Raw genomic sequence first — 17,622 nt, 5'->3', positions numbered from 1 at the left:
AGTGACAGATGAGAGGTGCTAGGAAATGGTTATTATCAAAATATGTTTTACAGTAGAATACAATAACCATTGAACATGGCATGATTAGATGGGGATATAATTTTATGAATTCAATATAAAAGATGGCTTGAGTGGTATGGGAAACGGCAAACATAAGAAATCAGTTTGCAAGAAAATTCAAAAAGAAATTCATGGCACTGCCGAGGTTTATTTTTTTTTATTTTTTATTTTTCCGGTTCCCAAAGGCAGAAGATGAGTTTGTGTACTGGCCAAGTCGAGAAGAATCCATGAACTGTGAGGCCTTTACTGTCACCCTTATCAGCAAAGACAGACTGTGCCTCTCTAATGAAGAACAAATTATCATCCATGACTTTATCCTTGAAGCTACACAGGTAACCTAAACCTCAGTTCCTCAGTAATAGCACATACCTGGGCCCTGGATCATCCTTATAAGTAATAATGAAGTAATTTATTGCCCTCAAGACAGTCTCAGGCATTTGAGTTAAGACTTAATTTTAAATATGTACATTTCTCTTTTTGCTTCCTTCAAATATTTGCTTTTTCCAGCTGGCTAGATGAAATGTAACAGTTCCTGTGATTCAGCATGCATACAAATAGGTCTATTGACCTAATTATAAAAACAATATACTAGAGCTCAATATTTTCTTTGCCATCAGAAATGTAAGCCTTGCAATGTGTTGCAGAGATGATAATTTTTGTTGTTGTTGTTAGTAAACATTTTGATGTATAATAGCTGCCTTCTTGTGGGATGGGTAAGGCGGGAAACCTTCTTTAGTAATTTAAATAATGATCCCTACCCCTTCCTTGTGGTTTTTTTCTTTAATTTTAAAAATAAGAACATAGAGTAGGTTACAGGATCTCTTACAGTTTGTTGTCACTTGAAATTTTTGCCTGAACAAAATGAGATTCTACTGTTTCACTAGCATGACCTGCTCATTTTTTAATGGCAGGCTATGCTTTCCCCTGGAGCAAGTTCTAGTCATCAGATTACAGATCTGTGAAATAATGAAGGATGGAATATGATTTATGTTGTATTGGTTACAGGATGACTATGTCCTAGAAGTCCGACATTTTCAGTGTCCCAAATGGCCTAACCCCGATGCCCCCATAAGCAGTACCTTTGAACTTATCAACGTCATCAAGGAAGAGGCCTTAACAAGGGATGGCCCCACCATTGTTCATGATGAGTATGTATCTGTTTCTTAAGTGTAAAATGCAGACGTTTTTCTTGCTGAATTGCTACAGTGGAGGACAGCGAAGACAGAATTTTAAAACCTACTGACAATTCCGTGTTATTCCTAATGTGTACATGTGCAAAATATTAATATTGTGGTTCGGTATACATTTTAATATGTCAAACTCTTCGGAGACTCCAACGTTTTTCTAGAGTATATGTTCTAGAAAGCAGAGGATACTATTAATGTATCTTAGCATGCAAAAGTAGACTTGAGTACTCCTTGAGGTTTTATGTTTTAACAACTAATAAATAGTTAAATTAATTTTAAAACTGTATTTACATTAATTAAGTAGTTTCATTTATTTTAAAATCCTTACACTTAATTTCAGCAAATACTTGTTAGGGAAGGAGCCATTGTATGGTTTAGTTGACTAGTAAGGATTAAGGCTACTATTGATAATATTTAGAGTTCGTGATGTGTTTGAGAGTTTACAGTACTCTCTTTTGGGACTTAAAGAATATGAATCTCAAAGAGAACAAATAACTTGCACATGGTCTCAGAGCTTCTAAGTGTCAGAAGGATTTTCTAACCCATTCCTCTTTGAAAAGGGTCATAGATATATACCTTATGGGATATAGCTATTTTGAGTGAAACTTCATGACTGTAAGTTAGTCGTGTAACCCAGGATCCTCAGTACCTCACAAACCTTTAGGCAATATGGAACCAATTACACATCCTCATTTCTATTTTAGTTCCCAGGTAGCTTCCTTAGTCAGCAAATTCTCAGTGCACCCATCATGTTCATTAAATTACCAACTACTCTAGTAGCATAAGGTATTAATACATTTGAAAGTAAAACCTAACTGTTCAGTCTTTTGTTTTCCTTGCCCTAATGCTGTAACAGGAGGTGCACAAAGACTTTGGGCCCACGTCAGCACCTTCACCTCAAATCATAGCACCGTTCTACTTGAAGTAAGCCATGTTACTGGCTGTTTTCAAAAAGTTTTGCCCTCTTTCCTGGGAAACAATGACTATTTCAAAATGTTGGCCTGACTCTTAATTAGTAAGATTAAACATTAAGATTAGAAAAGCATTATACTTGAAACATTAATTAACAGTGCTTAAATAGCACAGCCAGTCTCAAAGTAACTGGGTAGTTGCTATCAGTCTGTGAAACTTCGTGGTAGGCAGTTACAGCATACAGTTAGGGCTACTTCTGGAGATTCCCCCCACACACACACTAATCTGGATTTGTTCTTCAAATGCCTTCTGGGTTTTACCAGCTCTTACCAACTCAGGCCAAATTCTAATGTTACTGCCCAGATCCATGACTAATTTTGCTGTTATGTCAGTGATCTGAGGAATTCTGTCCTGAAGCCAATGATGCAGCTAATCAGGGTAAGGAAAGAAGGAAAGAAAAAACCACCATCACCAGTTAAACCCTAAACAAGACTGATCGATTCACTTATGTATATACAGCTTTGGGGTAAATTTGTCTTATTCAGTGATTTTTTATTTTATGTAACATGCTGAATATGTCATCTCTGGAATTAAGTAAATGTAGCTTGTCTTAGGCCTAAATTTGAAAAGACCAAATTAATCCTAAACCAGTAAATCTGCAAATATCATGTAGGTGGCCTGTGTTCCAAAGCCACCTATAGCAATGTATTAATTCATTCATCATCTACCTGCAGAGGATAAGTTGATTCCATAGAAATTATTTTTCCACATTGCTCAAGGCAACTTTAAAATTTTTAAACAGTTGCTAGCTCCAGTACAATATGCTGAACACATTACTTTTCAGTTTCTATCTTAGCTACTTTTCATACCTCTAAACATCCCTTCCTGATGACCTGCAAACACCTCAAATTCAGCATGTCCACAACCAAACTCATCATCACCCGTGCCTGACCCTATCCACTTAGTTGTACAAATCAGAAACACATTAGTCCTCCTAGAGTCTCCCTCACCTCCACATTTAACTGGCTACCATGTCTTGTTGGTGCTATCCAGTCTTTTCAAAATCTTTTACAGTCTGATCTAAGTTTACTTTTCTAGCTATCATCCCAATCCACCACTGAAGTACTTCCTGCAGACCACCTTGCCCCTGCAAATGCTATTTCCTCTGAGTGCCCTTTCATTCAAAAGTCACTCTCTTTGACACCATCTCTAACTTATCCCGGAGGTCCTAATCAGAATTCCCAATGCATACCAGCTAAACGTCATTCCTGTTTATCCTGTCATGCTATAACCGTTTGTGTACATGCCTGTCACTCTCACACTGCTGAGGCCAGCAGTGGTAACTAATTCATCCCAGTCTCCAGAGGGTGAAGCCCAATGCCTGGGACAGAGTGGGTGCTGGATAAGTATTTGCATGAATGAGTACTGTGCTTTAAAATGACTTTCAAAATAAGAATATGTCCCCTATATGAACTGTCCCCAGAGAGCCTTGCTTTTTGTCATATTTACTGTTCAAAGTCATTTTGCCTGCTTAAATTTTCCTATGAACGATAAAACCAGTTAACAAAGTGTTTTTAAGCTCTGTCAAAAGTAGGGAGTGAGCAAGCTTAGAGAGAAGGCCTGTATACATCCGATATTGAGGCAAACAGTTGAACTTTGAGTGCACAAACTTCATGGTATCTATTTGGTCTTCACAGAGCTCATTTTAACACCTACTTTCAGGGTCCTATGTGCCCATGAAAGACATTTCTAGATAAATGAGCTAAGGAAAAAATTCCTCACCAAAAAGTAAACTCATTCTGTCTGCGTGAAAGACAAACTGCTTCATTCTCAGCATCCTACTCAGAGGCTGATCTGTATCATTACTGTCAAAATTTAAAAACAACCTGTGTTCCTACAGAAGGCATTTGGAACATAAGCATGGTTCTTACACAGTCTTATATACAGTTGTAGATTAGATTTCACCCAAATTATTCTCTTTACTCATAGAATGAAGAATAGTTTCCTTTGCAAATAATTATTCTCCCTAGAGATAAATCTGTCACCCTTTTGAATATCATAGTTAGGCAAATTTCAATTAATAGTTGTCAACATGTGATCTGAGGACCACTGGGGGAAGGGTGGTATCTCCAGGGCCCTACTAGGAGATCCAAGAGGTCAAACCTACTTTTAATAACAATAAAAAAAATACTGTTTGCCTTGCTCCCTCTCATTCTGTCATGAGTGGTCCATAGAGTTTTCTACAGCTACATGAAATGTGATGACACCATCACCCTAAGAGCTCATCACCCTAAGGGCTAACACAAAATGTGTGTTTGTGTGTTCTTATATTCTAACATTTTCTCAATTTTAATTTCTGATCTAGTAAATACTGATAGATATAGCCCAAATAAGCAAAAGCTCTTTAGCAATCCTCAATAACTTTTAATATTTATTTAGTCCTGAGATCAAAGAGTTTGAAGACTGCTGAGATATTCTATAAGAGCCACAAATACATAGACTACTTTCTACACCAACTGCTGCAAAGACACCCACAAATCATAACTGATTCAGTTATTTCTTTTAATCCTCAAAATCGCCCCACTTGCAAGGTCATTTTAGGAACCCCACTTCACATGAGAAAATAGGCAGAGTGAAGTTAAGTCACTTGCCCAGGACCTGTGTTATACATACAGTTAGTGAATATCAGAACCAGAACCAGCTATATATTAATAATTTGTGGTGTCCAGTGTAAAATGAAAACGTAGGGCCCCCTGCTCAAAAGTCAAGAATTTCCAGATGGCAACAGCAGAGCATGAAATGAACTACAGGACCCTTCTGAGCAGTCAGGCCCATCGAGACACGGGGCCTTATGCGGCTGCACAGGAGCCAGCCAGGAAGCTGGCCGAGATCACAGTCAAATCCACGTCTGCTCCCACTGGTGAACACTGCCTCCCTCTGGTTCTCACAGTAAGCGCTGCTGCCCTCACCTCCCTCACTCCTTCAGATTGTGCTTTAATTTTTTCCTGCTATATTTTCTCATTGACTTTCTAAGTCTTCAGTTTTTAAAGCCCCTGGAAGCCTTTTGTGTTGCCATTCTTCCCCAGGATTGATATATATTGAAGCCTTAATTCTTTGTTTTCTTTCCTGCCCTACTGATTTCTGAGGGAAGCTTCACTTTCCTTCACACTGACAGCATTCTAAATCTGGATTCCATTCTTGGTTATGAGTTTTAAAACAAAGTCTTAAAAGCAAAGCTATAGTAATTGTAAGTAATTATATTAAATAGCAAAAATATGATTAAACGGGCACAAGTATTATGCACACTGACTATACAAGGAACCTCAATGTGTTTTACAGTAAATACAGACAGAGCACGTACAACATTACTGTACATCAGGCCCTTAAAGTACTTTAATTCCTTTTGTAATTTCTTTGAAGCATAGGCAGGGAAAGATGAAAAAACTTTTGATTTTTTCTTAATATCACTAGTTAAACAAGCATTACTTTTCATGGAGCCCTTAGAGGAAGTGGCAAACAAACCACCGAAGCCAGTGCATGTATATACTGCTTTCATCTATGTTATGGATTCCTTGCATTGCTATAGCCCTACGTCCCTATGGTTTTAAGTACAGTCACGAAACTCAAAAACCACCCTTTAATCCTACTTAATTCCTAAACTTCTGAAAGATAATGATCTTTATTTTTTCCTAACTTTATTCTTTCATTTATAATGCTTGGTATGTAGGGGATATTTAAAAGTATCTGTACATTTGATTGATTTGACTTACAGTTTCATAGTTTCTTACCATATTTACAGCCTTATTATGTAGGTACTTCCTCTGAATTTAACTGCTTATTTAAGAGTGGCTAAATATAGTAAAAGCAACGCACAGAAAGGCCAGAGTAATCTCACGTGGAGTGCACACTCCTACTAACAAAGATACACGTTACCTGACTTTTCTGATTGGCTAATAGCTTTAAGAAAGAGGTAAGAGACTGGGCGCGGTGGCTCACACCTGTAATCCTAGCACTCAGGAATGCCAAGGAGGGCGGATCACTTGAGCTCAGGAGTTCAGAGACTAGACTCAGCAAGAGTGAGGACCCCATCTCTACTAAAAATAGAAAGAAATTAGCTGGGCATGGTGGCACATGCCTATGTCCCAGCTATTCAGCAGGCTGAGGCAGGAAGATCGCTTGAGCCCAGGAGTTTGAAGTTGCTGTGAGCTAGGCTGACATCATGGCACTCTAGCCTGGACAAGAGTGAGACTCTGTCTCAAAAAAAAAAAAAGGGAAAGAGTTAACAAAAAGGATGGGGGGGGGGTGGGCAGTCCCGAGTCTAGCTGTTTTGTTAGAACAGATTAAGCAAAGGTTTAAAACCAACATAAATGATTTTTTTTTTTTTTAAATACCAGCTAAAATAAGAAGGTCAACTCAGGACACTTTAGAATCTGGGGAAAGACAAAATGATGAAGAAGAATTGAAAAAAAAAAAACCATAATGAATCAGAGTTAAGAGACCAGTCATCCTCATAATAGGATATTAAAATAACACGCTCAGGGGTTTAAAGGAAGATTTTAAAGGAAAATTTTATGAAATGAATTAGGAACATGTATTATGGAACAAGTACAAATTAGAGCCTAAGAATGGAAAAAATAACAAAATTCATGAAATTAAAATTTTAGGAAATGGGCTGGTGGTAGAATGGACCAAGCTGAAATAAAACTAGGATATGGAAGCTAAATATAGTTCTAACATATGTCTAAGAAGTGATCCATGAAAAGACAAATAACAGGCTATACAGGAACAAATAACAGTTGAGGTTTCTAAGAATTGAATAAAATATTGAATAATTAAACTGAATGATCAGGATACATTTTAACAGCAGCAGAGAGAAGATTTGAATATCCCAATTAAAAAGCTTGATCTGGCAGTGATACAGAGAAGTCTACACCCAAGAGAGATTGTATGGAGAGACCTATAGTTTCTTTAAACACAAATGGTTTATTTATATGAATTGACCATAAATGGAATTTCAATATATTCCCCCAAAACAAATACAAGGCCACATTCATTGATTGCAATGCATTAATATTAGCAACCAACAATGAAGTAAGATCCCAGATCCTTACATCTAGAAACTAAAATCCTTACCTTTTAGAACTGTTTACAAATAATTCATGGGTTAAAGAGGTCATCAAAACAAATTTCAAGGCTGGGCGAGGTGGCTCACGCCTGTAATCCTAGCACTCTGGGAGGCCGAGGCGGGTGGATCGCTCGAGGTCAAGAGTTCAAGACCAGCCTCAGTAAGAGCGAGACCCCGTCTCTACTAAAAATAGAAAGAAATTATCTGTCAACTAAAATATATATATAGAAAAAAATTAGCCGGGCATGGTGGTGCATGCCTGTAGTCCCAGCTACTGGGGAGGCTGAGGCAGTAGGATCGCTTAGGCCCAGGAGTTTGAGGTTGCTGTGAGCTAGGCTGACGCCACGGCACTCACTCTAGCCCGGGCAACAGAGCAAGACTCTGTCTCAAAAAAAAAAAAAAAAAAAAAACAAATTTCAAAATACTTAAGACTAAATGATGGTGAAACTACTACCATTTCAAAACCTGGTGGAATGGAGCCAGACTATATACTCAGAGAAACAAAAATTTATAGCCTAAAATGTATCTGTCAAAGAAAAGATTAAAAATAAACAAACCAAACTTTCAACTCAAGAAGCCATAAAAAGAACCAGATAAATCCACAAAAAGTCCAAGGAATGAAAAGACCAAAGCAAACAGTAATGAAGTGGGGGAAGGAGACAGTAAAATTTAAGCAATAAAATCTAATAAAGAATACAACTTTGGAAAATATAGTGAAGATAAAAATTTTAAATGGCATAAATTAACCTTAGGAAGGAAAGAAATCTACCATTTATAGTTACATTAAAAACATTTTGAGAATTGTTTATTTGCTTAGGTGTGATACTATGTCCATTTTTAAGTCCTTATCTTTTAGGGTGTTATATTAAAAAAATTATGAATAAAATACCTAGGATTTGCTTCAAAATATGTGGGGGAGGAAATAGAGATGAAACAAGAGTGACCATGAGCTGAGGATTGTTGTAACTGAATGAAGGCTACCTAAAGGTTAGTATACTACTGTGCTTCTGTTTGTTTAATGTCTCCTATAATAAAAAGCTAAAAACAATGCAGATATTTTAAAGGAAATAAAATAAGCATTTGAGACTATTTATAACTTTATACTAATAAATTTAAGCCCAAATAAAAACATAAAATAACATTTATTGAACACATCTCTGTTCTGAGCCATTTATATGTATCAGTTCAAATTTAAGCTCTAGTCTCACTATGAGGATTTTAGCCAGTTACTTCTGAATGTATCTTATTTCTTTAACGTCAGATGGAGATGATAATAGCACCCACATCATAGGGTTATTGTGAGGATCAAATTGGTGCATGTAAAATACCTAGAAGAGAACTTGGCACATAGTAAGAGCACAGCATGTGTTAGTGATTACCAAGAACTGAATTAAAGAATGAGTTTTCCAACTGTTAGGGCCCACAAGTCCTGACCAGGGCTACATTTAAACAATCACACACAGAGAGAAGATTTAATGCAACCTCAATGTACACAAACAAGGCTAGCACCAGAAGGGAAAAGTATAGGCCAAGCTTACTTATTTTCATATGGATGCAAAAAATGTAAATAAAATACCATTTAATCAAACCCAGGATGTTATATTAAAAGAAGTACACATCATAAAAAAAATTAAGATTTATCTTGGTAATGTAAAGCTGGCTAAATATTACCAAAAATCTATGAGTGAATTCAGGACATTATTAAAGGGATTTCAAAAAAAAAAAGCAGTAGATATTGGAAGCCATACAATAAAGTAACACCCATTTGTTACCAAAAAATTCCCAGTAAACCAGAAACAGAAAGCATCCTCTTTAACTTGATGTTATTTACCAGAAGTCTGTATACCAAATACTTTCATTTGAGAACTTAGAAGCTTGACCATTAATGACACATGATACCTGTTTTCAGTGCTAGTACATAAAACTATTTGGGTTCTAGCCAACACAGTTAACAGATATAAGAAGTGTAAAAGCTGAAAAGAAGCAAAAGAGACATTATTGGCAAATAAAGATGTGGCCAACTACCTAGAGAATCCACAGACTATTAGAATGTAAACAGGGTTCTGCTGTGTGACTAGGTACATGTTCACCATGTGTAAATCAGTAACCTTCCTATACATCAACTGAAACCAAACAGAAAATGTCACAAGAAGAGGCCATTCTTAGGGGTAATAGAAACTCTAAAGGACCTAGGAATTAACCTAAGATGAAATTGGCAGAGACTGTGAAGAAAAGTATAAAAACTAGTTAAAAGCTATAAAAGACCTGAATAAATGGAGAAAAGATGTTCATTTCGTCAGATCCATCTATATAATCAATGGAATCTAATAAAAATTCCAATAATTTGGCTTCAAAATTACTATGAAACAGTACAGAGCAGGGTAGAAGGTTAAGGTATTTGGAAATGAGTATATAAGTAAAGAAGGAAAATTCATAATATATGTTTGAAACACTAAAAACAATATGAAGGCCCAAGACTATTATGGAAACTTTCTTTATCAGATATCAAGACTTATCAAGGAATTGAAACAATTGTGGAGAGGTACAAAAAACAGAATACAGGGCAGGGCCAAAATAGAGTTCAGAAATAGGCCTGCATATATGAAAATGTAGTATATGACAAAAAGGAAGCTCATGCCAACAAGCAAAGATCAGACTAATTAAAAATGCCAGACAACTGGTTATCTGTTAGAATAATAACTAAAATCAGACCCCCCCCTTATATCAAAACAAAAATAACAATGAGATAAATTGAATATAAAAAAATTAAACTAGAAAATAAAGGAGAATATCTTTAAAATGCTAAGCTAGAGAAAGTATTCTCAAACAAGATTCAAAAAGCCAAAAATAAAAGACTGATAAACTTGATTACATCTAAACTATAACAAAAATGACCACAATGTTAAGAGAAATAGAGATTGGAAAAAATGCCTGCAACGTGTACTACAGATATTATAAAATAACTCCTATAAATCCATTGAAAGAGACAAACTTAATAGAAAAGTGTCCAAAGTATATTAATTAGGCAATTTCAGAAAAGGAAATACAGATGATCTATAAACAAAAAGATATTCAGCCGCCGTGGTAATCAGGGAAATGCAAATTAAAACAATTGCAAGATACAACCTTTCACCCATCAGATTGGCAAAAGCACTTAAAATTAAAATGATAAGGAAAAACTAGTATTCTCATGCTGGGAGTATGAACAGGTAACATCTACTTGGGAAAGAACTATGGCAGTGTCTTTAAAACTAAAAATGGGCACAACTGTGACCCCAGCTCTTCTATTCATGGTAGCTATGCTAATGTGCATAAGACACAAAACAAGCTAAATGCCCATCAGTGGGGAAATGAGTAAATCTGGTGTGCATGCAGTAGATGAAATAATGAGCTGGATTGAAATGTTGTGATATACCTAAATCTGGAAGGCCGTATCTCAGTGTGTAACAATTTTTACCTCTAGGGAGGTTTGCTCCAAAGTTGAGGTGAGGGTTAAAGAGGACCTCAGTCTTATTTGTATTAAAAATGGAAAACATGTTGTTTTTATTTCACATAAGAATGAATTCAGAAACTACATGTTGACTCATTTTTAAGAGAACAGTAGGTACAGGGTATTGGAAGTCTAGTCTCATTTCTGCCACCAATCAGCAATACCACCTTGAACAATTCATTTAATCCATCTGTCTTCTCATCACTAATATGGGAACTATATGCCATCACACTTTCCTGTGAAAAATGAACTTGCCAACCTGGCCCTGATGAAACAGCCTACTACCCTTCTAAGCCTTTTTTTTGTAGCAGAGAGAACCATATTTATTTTTTAAGGATTCTATAGAAGGTGTTCTCATTTGGAAAGTTCCACTTCAGTGCCAAAAATAATTACTTAATATGTAACTAACTTTGAAAATTCTCTGACTTCCTTTTGAGCCATATATTTCCATTTTTTATTTTTCATATTTTTTAAGTTCAATTTAGCTCCTTAAGATTGCTAAAAAAAATTTTTTTCAGAGCCCTTTCACCATTGGCTACCTGTCCAATAGCCTATAGTTAAAGTTCTCTTATACTGTTTTTCCTCTTTTACCACTCAGTTCATCCTTAATACCAAATCTTTTATAGCTCTCCCAAGTCTATTTTTGAACCTCTCATTGCGTCATAGATATCAAGCTTAACATCTGAGGAACCAGTATGGGCTATTTCACATTCCTAAACAAATCTTACCTTTATGCTAGCTTCCAAATCCCTCTCCTGTCCAGCATTTCATTCATTTTTGTCTTCTAGAAGAGATGTCAATACAGTCTACTTAGTTTCTATGAAAATACATGATGGTAATTTCACTCCAACACATTTAGTCCCTTTGTCAATCTGAAATCATGTCTTTTTTTTTTTTTTTCTCCCCCAGGTATGGAGCAGTTTCAGCAGGAATGTTATGTGCCCTTACTACCCTTTCCCAGCAACTGGAGAATGAAAATGCTGTGGATGTTTTCCAGGTTGCAAAAATGATCAATCTTATGAGGCCTGGAGTATTCACAGACATTGTAAGTACTTTGCTTATGTATCAAACCTGTCCAACATCAGTTGAAATTCAGACTCACACTTCAGAGCAGTAGTTCTCAACTGGGGGTGGTTTTGCCCCCCCAGGGGACATTTGGCCATGTCCGGACACCTTCTCAGTTGTCACAAATGTGAATAGAGAAAGTTGCTCCGACATCTAGTGGGTAGAGGCCAGAGGTGCTGCTACACAACCTACAGTGCACAAGACAGCCCTTGACAACATAGAATCATCTGGCCCAAGATGTCAGTAGTGCTGAGGTTGAGAAACCCTGCTTTGGAGTATAGCATTCTCTAGTTATATGATATGGATGTTGCATTATCTTATGAACTGTCAACATTGAAAATTGGTTCCAAGCTGACAGAAAGCAAAAGGACATAAAGAAGGTATGTCTTGATGATAAAGGATTCAAGTAATTGTTTTTTAAATTTTCTTAGATAACATTTATGCTGTTCCTGTTTCTCTAGTATGTTTTCCGCAGTTACATTTTTAATTGGTATTTCTACCCTAGATGAAATGACTAAGCTGTTCTTTGGCTCAAACTGTCTTCCTCTTGTTTTTCAGGAACAATACCAATTTGTCTATAAGGCAATGCTCAGCTTGGTCAGCACTAAAGAAAATGGAAATGGTCCCATGACAGTGGACAAAAATGGTGCTGTTCTAATTGCAGATGAGTCAGACCCTGCCGAGAGCATGGAGTCTCTAGTGTGACTGGAATCCTGAAAGGGCACTTAATTTGTAAACTTCTGAAGACTGAGAACTTTTTTGAGGCCTTTTTTTGCCAGACTCTAGGTTATACAATAACCCAGTTACTTTTTTACACTGATAAAAGTTTTGATATTTATTTTTTGCCATTTTATGTCTTAATGGTATCCTACTGAGCATTTGCACCTCTGTTCCTCTCACACCGTGAAACGCAGTTTTACCTAGTTTGCACTATATGATCAGTGTTACTGCCTATAACCTAATACTAAAGCAAGCCCTGATGTGACATTCCATGATAACATACATGCTACTTTTCAGTTCAGTACAGTGAAGGTCTTTGTTATGACAGTGAATCTTGATTTTACTATGATTATTATTATTATTATTGCTAAAGCAGTTGCTATTTGCATTCTAGTAGCAGGCAATGCTGTACTTTTCCTCAGTCCTCCTCTCCCGTTTTTTTTAGGCACTGTTCAATACTGTATGCCTTCTGTATTTTAATGGAGTCGATGAGCATTGTTTTCTTTTACAGACTAGCAGGCTATTGGGAACTACTAAGGCCTATTAACACCATGGCCTAGAAACAGTTCCATTTATGATGGTTAAGAGATCCATTAAGAAGTTAGAAGGCTTAAGAGTTGCTTCATGTGAACATCTCCTATTAGTTACAAAATGATATTCACAGCTTAAAAAATTGTGTCAAAATAAATAACTCTGTATTATAGCTTTCACAGTAGCTATGTGGACAGTGTGTGTTATTTACATTTTGACTCTCTGAAATAGCTATACTCTAAAAACCAGAGCTTTTACAACAGAGAGATGGCAATATTTTACACAACTCAGTTATGAGACCCTTTATTCTCCATTAATGCTTCTGGGTTTATAATACCATACCTCACGGGAGGTAGAATGAAAATTTTTACAGGTGTGTAATTTTGAAACTAGTCCTCTAAAAATTCCCTACGACTTATATAGCAATCTAATAAAAACTACCTATATAATCTTTCCTTTCCTTTTTTGCCAAATGTTTCATAATAAATCCCTTAATAATATATATTCTTCTACTTAAGATTAAATTGGAAATGCTATATTAGCAACAGTCTTGGGACTATCTAAAATCCCACACATGGATAAATCTGATTTGGAGAATATTAAAATCTTGAATAAAAGGTGATACCTACATTTTCAAGTAGTTTAGAGGGAGATGGCTTTGTATGCTTTTGTGTGGTTTAGTGTCAACGACAGATACACTTCAGTAAAAGATGCCAGTAATCATATAGAGAGCCCAAGAAAGTGATTTCGTCCACCCTCTGAAAACATATTCACCCTGTAGTACATAATGGGAACATCAGGAGCATTAATAAGAAATTTCTGTAGAGTTTGTTATAAAAAAAAAAAAAAGCTACTTACTGAAATCTGTTTCTTCAACTGCATGTTTGCTTTTGAGGGACAGCTTCTGTCGGAAGTAAAATCATCACCAGAGCTGGGCCTGTTAAGAAGAACAGGGTTTTATTTTTTGTGTCAATAAATTTCAACAGAAAAGCCACACTACTGGCTGCTATCATACTATCTGAGTAAGCATTAAACATTAATTATTATCAACACTGAAGTTCTATTTATCTTGAATTGGCTTTCTATGAAGTTTGTCAGAATGGTGCTGGAGGACCAAAGTTGCTAAGGAGAGAGAGTCTACAGGCCAACTTCAACAGTTTCAAAGCAAAGGCCATATCAGTAAATTTCTCATGAACTACATAACTTACCAGGGTTAATCTCATCTTTTTATCACGTAGATTCAACCCAGAATAGTCTGCTTTTCAAGAACCGTGTAGGCCATTCTTGAGAAAAGGTGTTCAACTGAGCAAAGTTTGCTAAGTTGTATGTGCTAGATGACACACACCTTTACAGCCCCTCTGCTCCAAGGTGGTACAAGAAGCTCTACCGAACATAAGAAAAGCTTGAACATAGGAGCACCACAACTGCCAGGTGCTGAAGGAAATCAGGGAAGGAAAGAGCTAGATTTTTTTTTTTTTAGTCAATTAAGTGGTTTATTTTAGTTGTATGAAGTATTGATGCAAGCTGACTCTTTTTAGTAGATGGCAATGTGGGCTGGAGGTACAAAAGTAGTGTTCAATGTAGGGTTCATGGTCCCTCTCTCAAAAATTTTTGCTTAATAAAAGTAACATTGGTTAGAAGATGAATAACAAGTATTCCCTTCTGTGCTATCTACAGAGGGCTCAATTCATGGAGATGCGTACCCTCCAGTGCAATTCTGTGACTATCTCTTACATGGGTATCACAATCATTATAAAAGAATGAGACAGCTAGTAAATAGGATACAAATATAATAAGGATGGTTTGGAAGTTCTCTGAGAGCAATCTGTGTCTTTGCTGGGCTTGAACCAAAGTCTACAGAACTATGAGCAACTAACTGCTATTTGCCCATTTTGCCAAAGTGGTCCAAACATACTTCACTGAGGATAATTATATTCAGCAGTTCTGCACTTTCACCACAGAGTGTATCCTCACTATTATTAATCTGTTATTGGGAAAAATGTGCTTGTATCGTTCCAGAAGCAGAGAGTTTCAAAGATGGGGTTTTCTTTGAGACGTAAGCGCACTGCTTAAGTACATGACAAGGTTATCACCACTTGTACTCAAGGGGAGAGGCAATAGCTATTGTAAATTCATGTGTGCTATTTTATAAAATAAGCTGTTTCTGTATAGGAGTTTAACTCTAGGTAAATATAATGTACACATCATACAAAACTGAATTGCAATGATCTGTCCAAGTGGCCATGCTGGACATCAGAGAAAAGACCCCTTATTGCCATCAGAACTCTTTCTTGCATCCAATAGCCACAGTACCATCTTTAATTAAACAGAAAAAAGAAAAAGCTAACTTCTGAATTTCAAGAAGAATAAGATTAGTTCATTGGTTTTCCTAATTTTTATGCCTTGGAGCTCTTAGTGTCCATTTCAAATAGAAGAGTCCAGTGAGGTCAAAGAAGGGTTATGGTATTCAAGGTCTGGATGTTGGGAGTTTTTAGCCCAGACTGACATATTGAAATCAAATAACCTTTCTTTATAATGACACAGCACAACTGCCTTGTTACGAATTTTTTCTTAAATGCATATATACTGTATTTAAAATTAAAATATAGATACCAATTTACCAAAGATACATACTACTAATTCTAAGCAAAAAATAAACCCAAACTCATCATAATTTAAGAAAAAAATAATCAAAGTGTAGTTTGTCTTAAGAATTTAACAGTTATACTGGAAAATGCATTTTCAACTCCTATGTTCTAAAGTTTATGTCCAAATGGTGCCAGTGAATTTCTGTATGAAGGGAAATGCCTGCTTTTTTTTTTTTTAACAGCTGTAATTTCACTTAAACCCTGCACTTTCCCTTACTTGCCATTTAACATATGATATTGGCTTTACTCATCTCTAGAAAGAAGGCATGCTACAAATAGGAAGGAATTGTAATAATGATATTTGGCCTCTACTTTGTCTTAGCTGTTAAACTGTTTTTAGTATTTTTGTTAAATATTTGCAAAGGGAAGCATTTTCTACAGAGGATAATTAATTTCAAGAAAAAAATCTTGAGTTTTAAGAAATAAACATCTCCAGAAAAGGAGACAGTCAATTTTATAAAATGTCGCAACTCTCCAACATTTGGGGTAGTGACTCCTTTTTTGTTAGAACATTTGAAACTAGCGAGCAGCCATTGTTTCTAAAGAATTCAGCCTTCATGTTGATTCCTGTTTCTTTCAATTCGTTTTGAAATAGCTAAAATCATTAAAACTGTAAATATTTTGTTGCTTGGGTAAGCATCTTCTGGGAACTTTGTATCTATGGTATATAATCATAGAATTTTATATTTTCATATAAAGCTAATTTTTTTCTAGTTTCAACTCTGTCATAGTTTTTTTTTTTTTCCTTTCTGTGGTGGATACGTGAATTCAACTTTCTGTGTATTGAAGTAGCAAGAACCATCTTTGCATTCCAAAAGAATCCAACATGTGTTATTTCTTTGAGGCAGTGATTGTGAAAGTTGGGTTTTATTTTAATTCCATTGACCATTTGTGCAATAGGAATTAGACATAATTAGTCACTGAATACATTTGTCGCATTGACCCATTTGGAAAAAGTGGTTTGTTTGTTTTTTTTTTAATTTGTTCGGGGGGAGGGGTTTTGTAACCTGAAATTTTTCCCTTTTTTCTTCTGTTTAAAACTATATCAAATCATTCTATTATAGTGTTATTTAATATGTAAATTGTATTGCTATACATAAAATAAAGTATGGTTTTTGATGTATTCATTTAGTGTTGAGCATTTCTGTGAAAATATCTGTGCCCAATAAAATCAGGTTACCGATCTCCCTTAACAGATCTCACTAATAATCACCAGCCCTCTCAGTTTTCATGGGAGTAAAGTGAACATTAGTAGTGATCTTACACAGGCAATAAACCAAAAAGAAGTCTTTGCTGGGTTGATTTATTAATGTTCTTTCTTCTATAAAGAGTAAACAATGATAAAGTTTTACCCGCTTACTGAATCAAATTTTATTCACTTAATGACTCTGCTAAGTTGTAAACAGAATTACTATTTTTTCCAGTAGATCAACTAGATTTGTAGCAACTTCTCCTTCTTAATATTTTACTATGTATGATGAAGGATATATCTAGGCAAGACTTTTGGTCAATCTATGAAATATGTGTAGGATCACTAAAATTGCTTCTACCTACAAGGAATTTTGACATTTCCAAACAGGAGGACACAGTCCTAAACTTGGAGGATTTGATCCACCATTCTCTCGGAACTTTTAGTGGCTTCACATCAGATACTAAACTCTTCCTGCCAAAGCCCCAGTGTTGCTTTCCATAGAGATAAGAGCTGATATTTTGCTCTCCCTAAGTTACTGGAACTTTAAGAAACAATGTATTAATCCCTTCTAGGAGTATATGGAAGATAGAACAACTCTAGCACAAAAGAATGAATCTCTGATGATCTAACCCAAGTCTTCCTCATATTATGTCCAAGGGCACCTCTATTACTCTGAATCACAGAGCACGACA

At 35.9% G+C, this 17,622-nt stretch overlaps 1 protein-coding gene across 2 annotated transcripts in view; it reads left to right on the top strand.

Annotated features, from left to right (window-relative positions):
* PTPRG (protein tyrosine phosphatase receptor type G) overlaps nucleotides 1-16,861 on the top strand; it is a 667,952-nt gene extending 651,091 nt beyond the window's left edge. For both annotated transcript variants that reach the window (XM_045530961.1, XM_045530962.1), the window contains 4 exons: nucleotides 246-392; nucleotides 1,066-1,208; nucleotides 11,684-11,819; nucleotides 12,398-16,861. In XM_045530961.1, the coding sequence (XP_045386917.1) occupies nucleotides 246-392; nucleotides 1,066-1,208; nucleotides 11,684-11,819; nucleotides 12,398-12,544 (573 nt within the window). In that variant the 3' untranslated portion in view covers nucleotides 12,545-16,861. The remainder of the gene's footprint in view (nucleotides 1-245; nucleotides 393-1,065; nucleotides 1,209-11,683; nucleotides 11,820-12,397) is intronic.
* Nucleotides 16,862-17,622: the final 761 nt, after the last annotated feature.

The sequence above is a fragment of the Lemur catta genome, chromosome 18, assembly GCF_020740605.2.
Source record: "Lemur catta isolate mLemCat1 chromosome 18, mLemCat1.pri, whole genome shotgun sequence".
Taxonomy (NCBI): domain Eukaryota; kingdom Metazoa; phylum Chordata; class Mammalia; order Primates; family Lemuridae; genus Lemur; species Lemur catta.
Note: the sequence above shows the minus strand (reverse complement) of the source record. Positions and strands in the feature narration are given on the sequence as shown.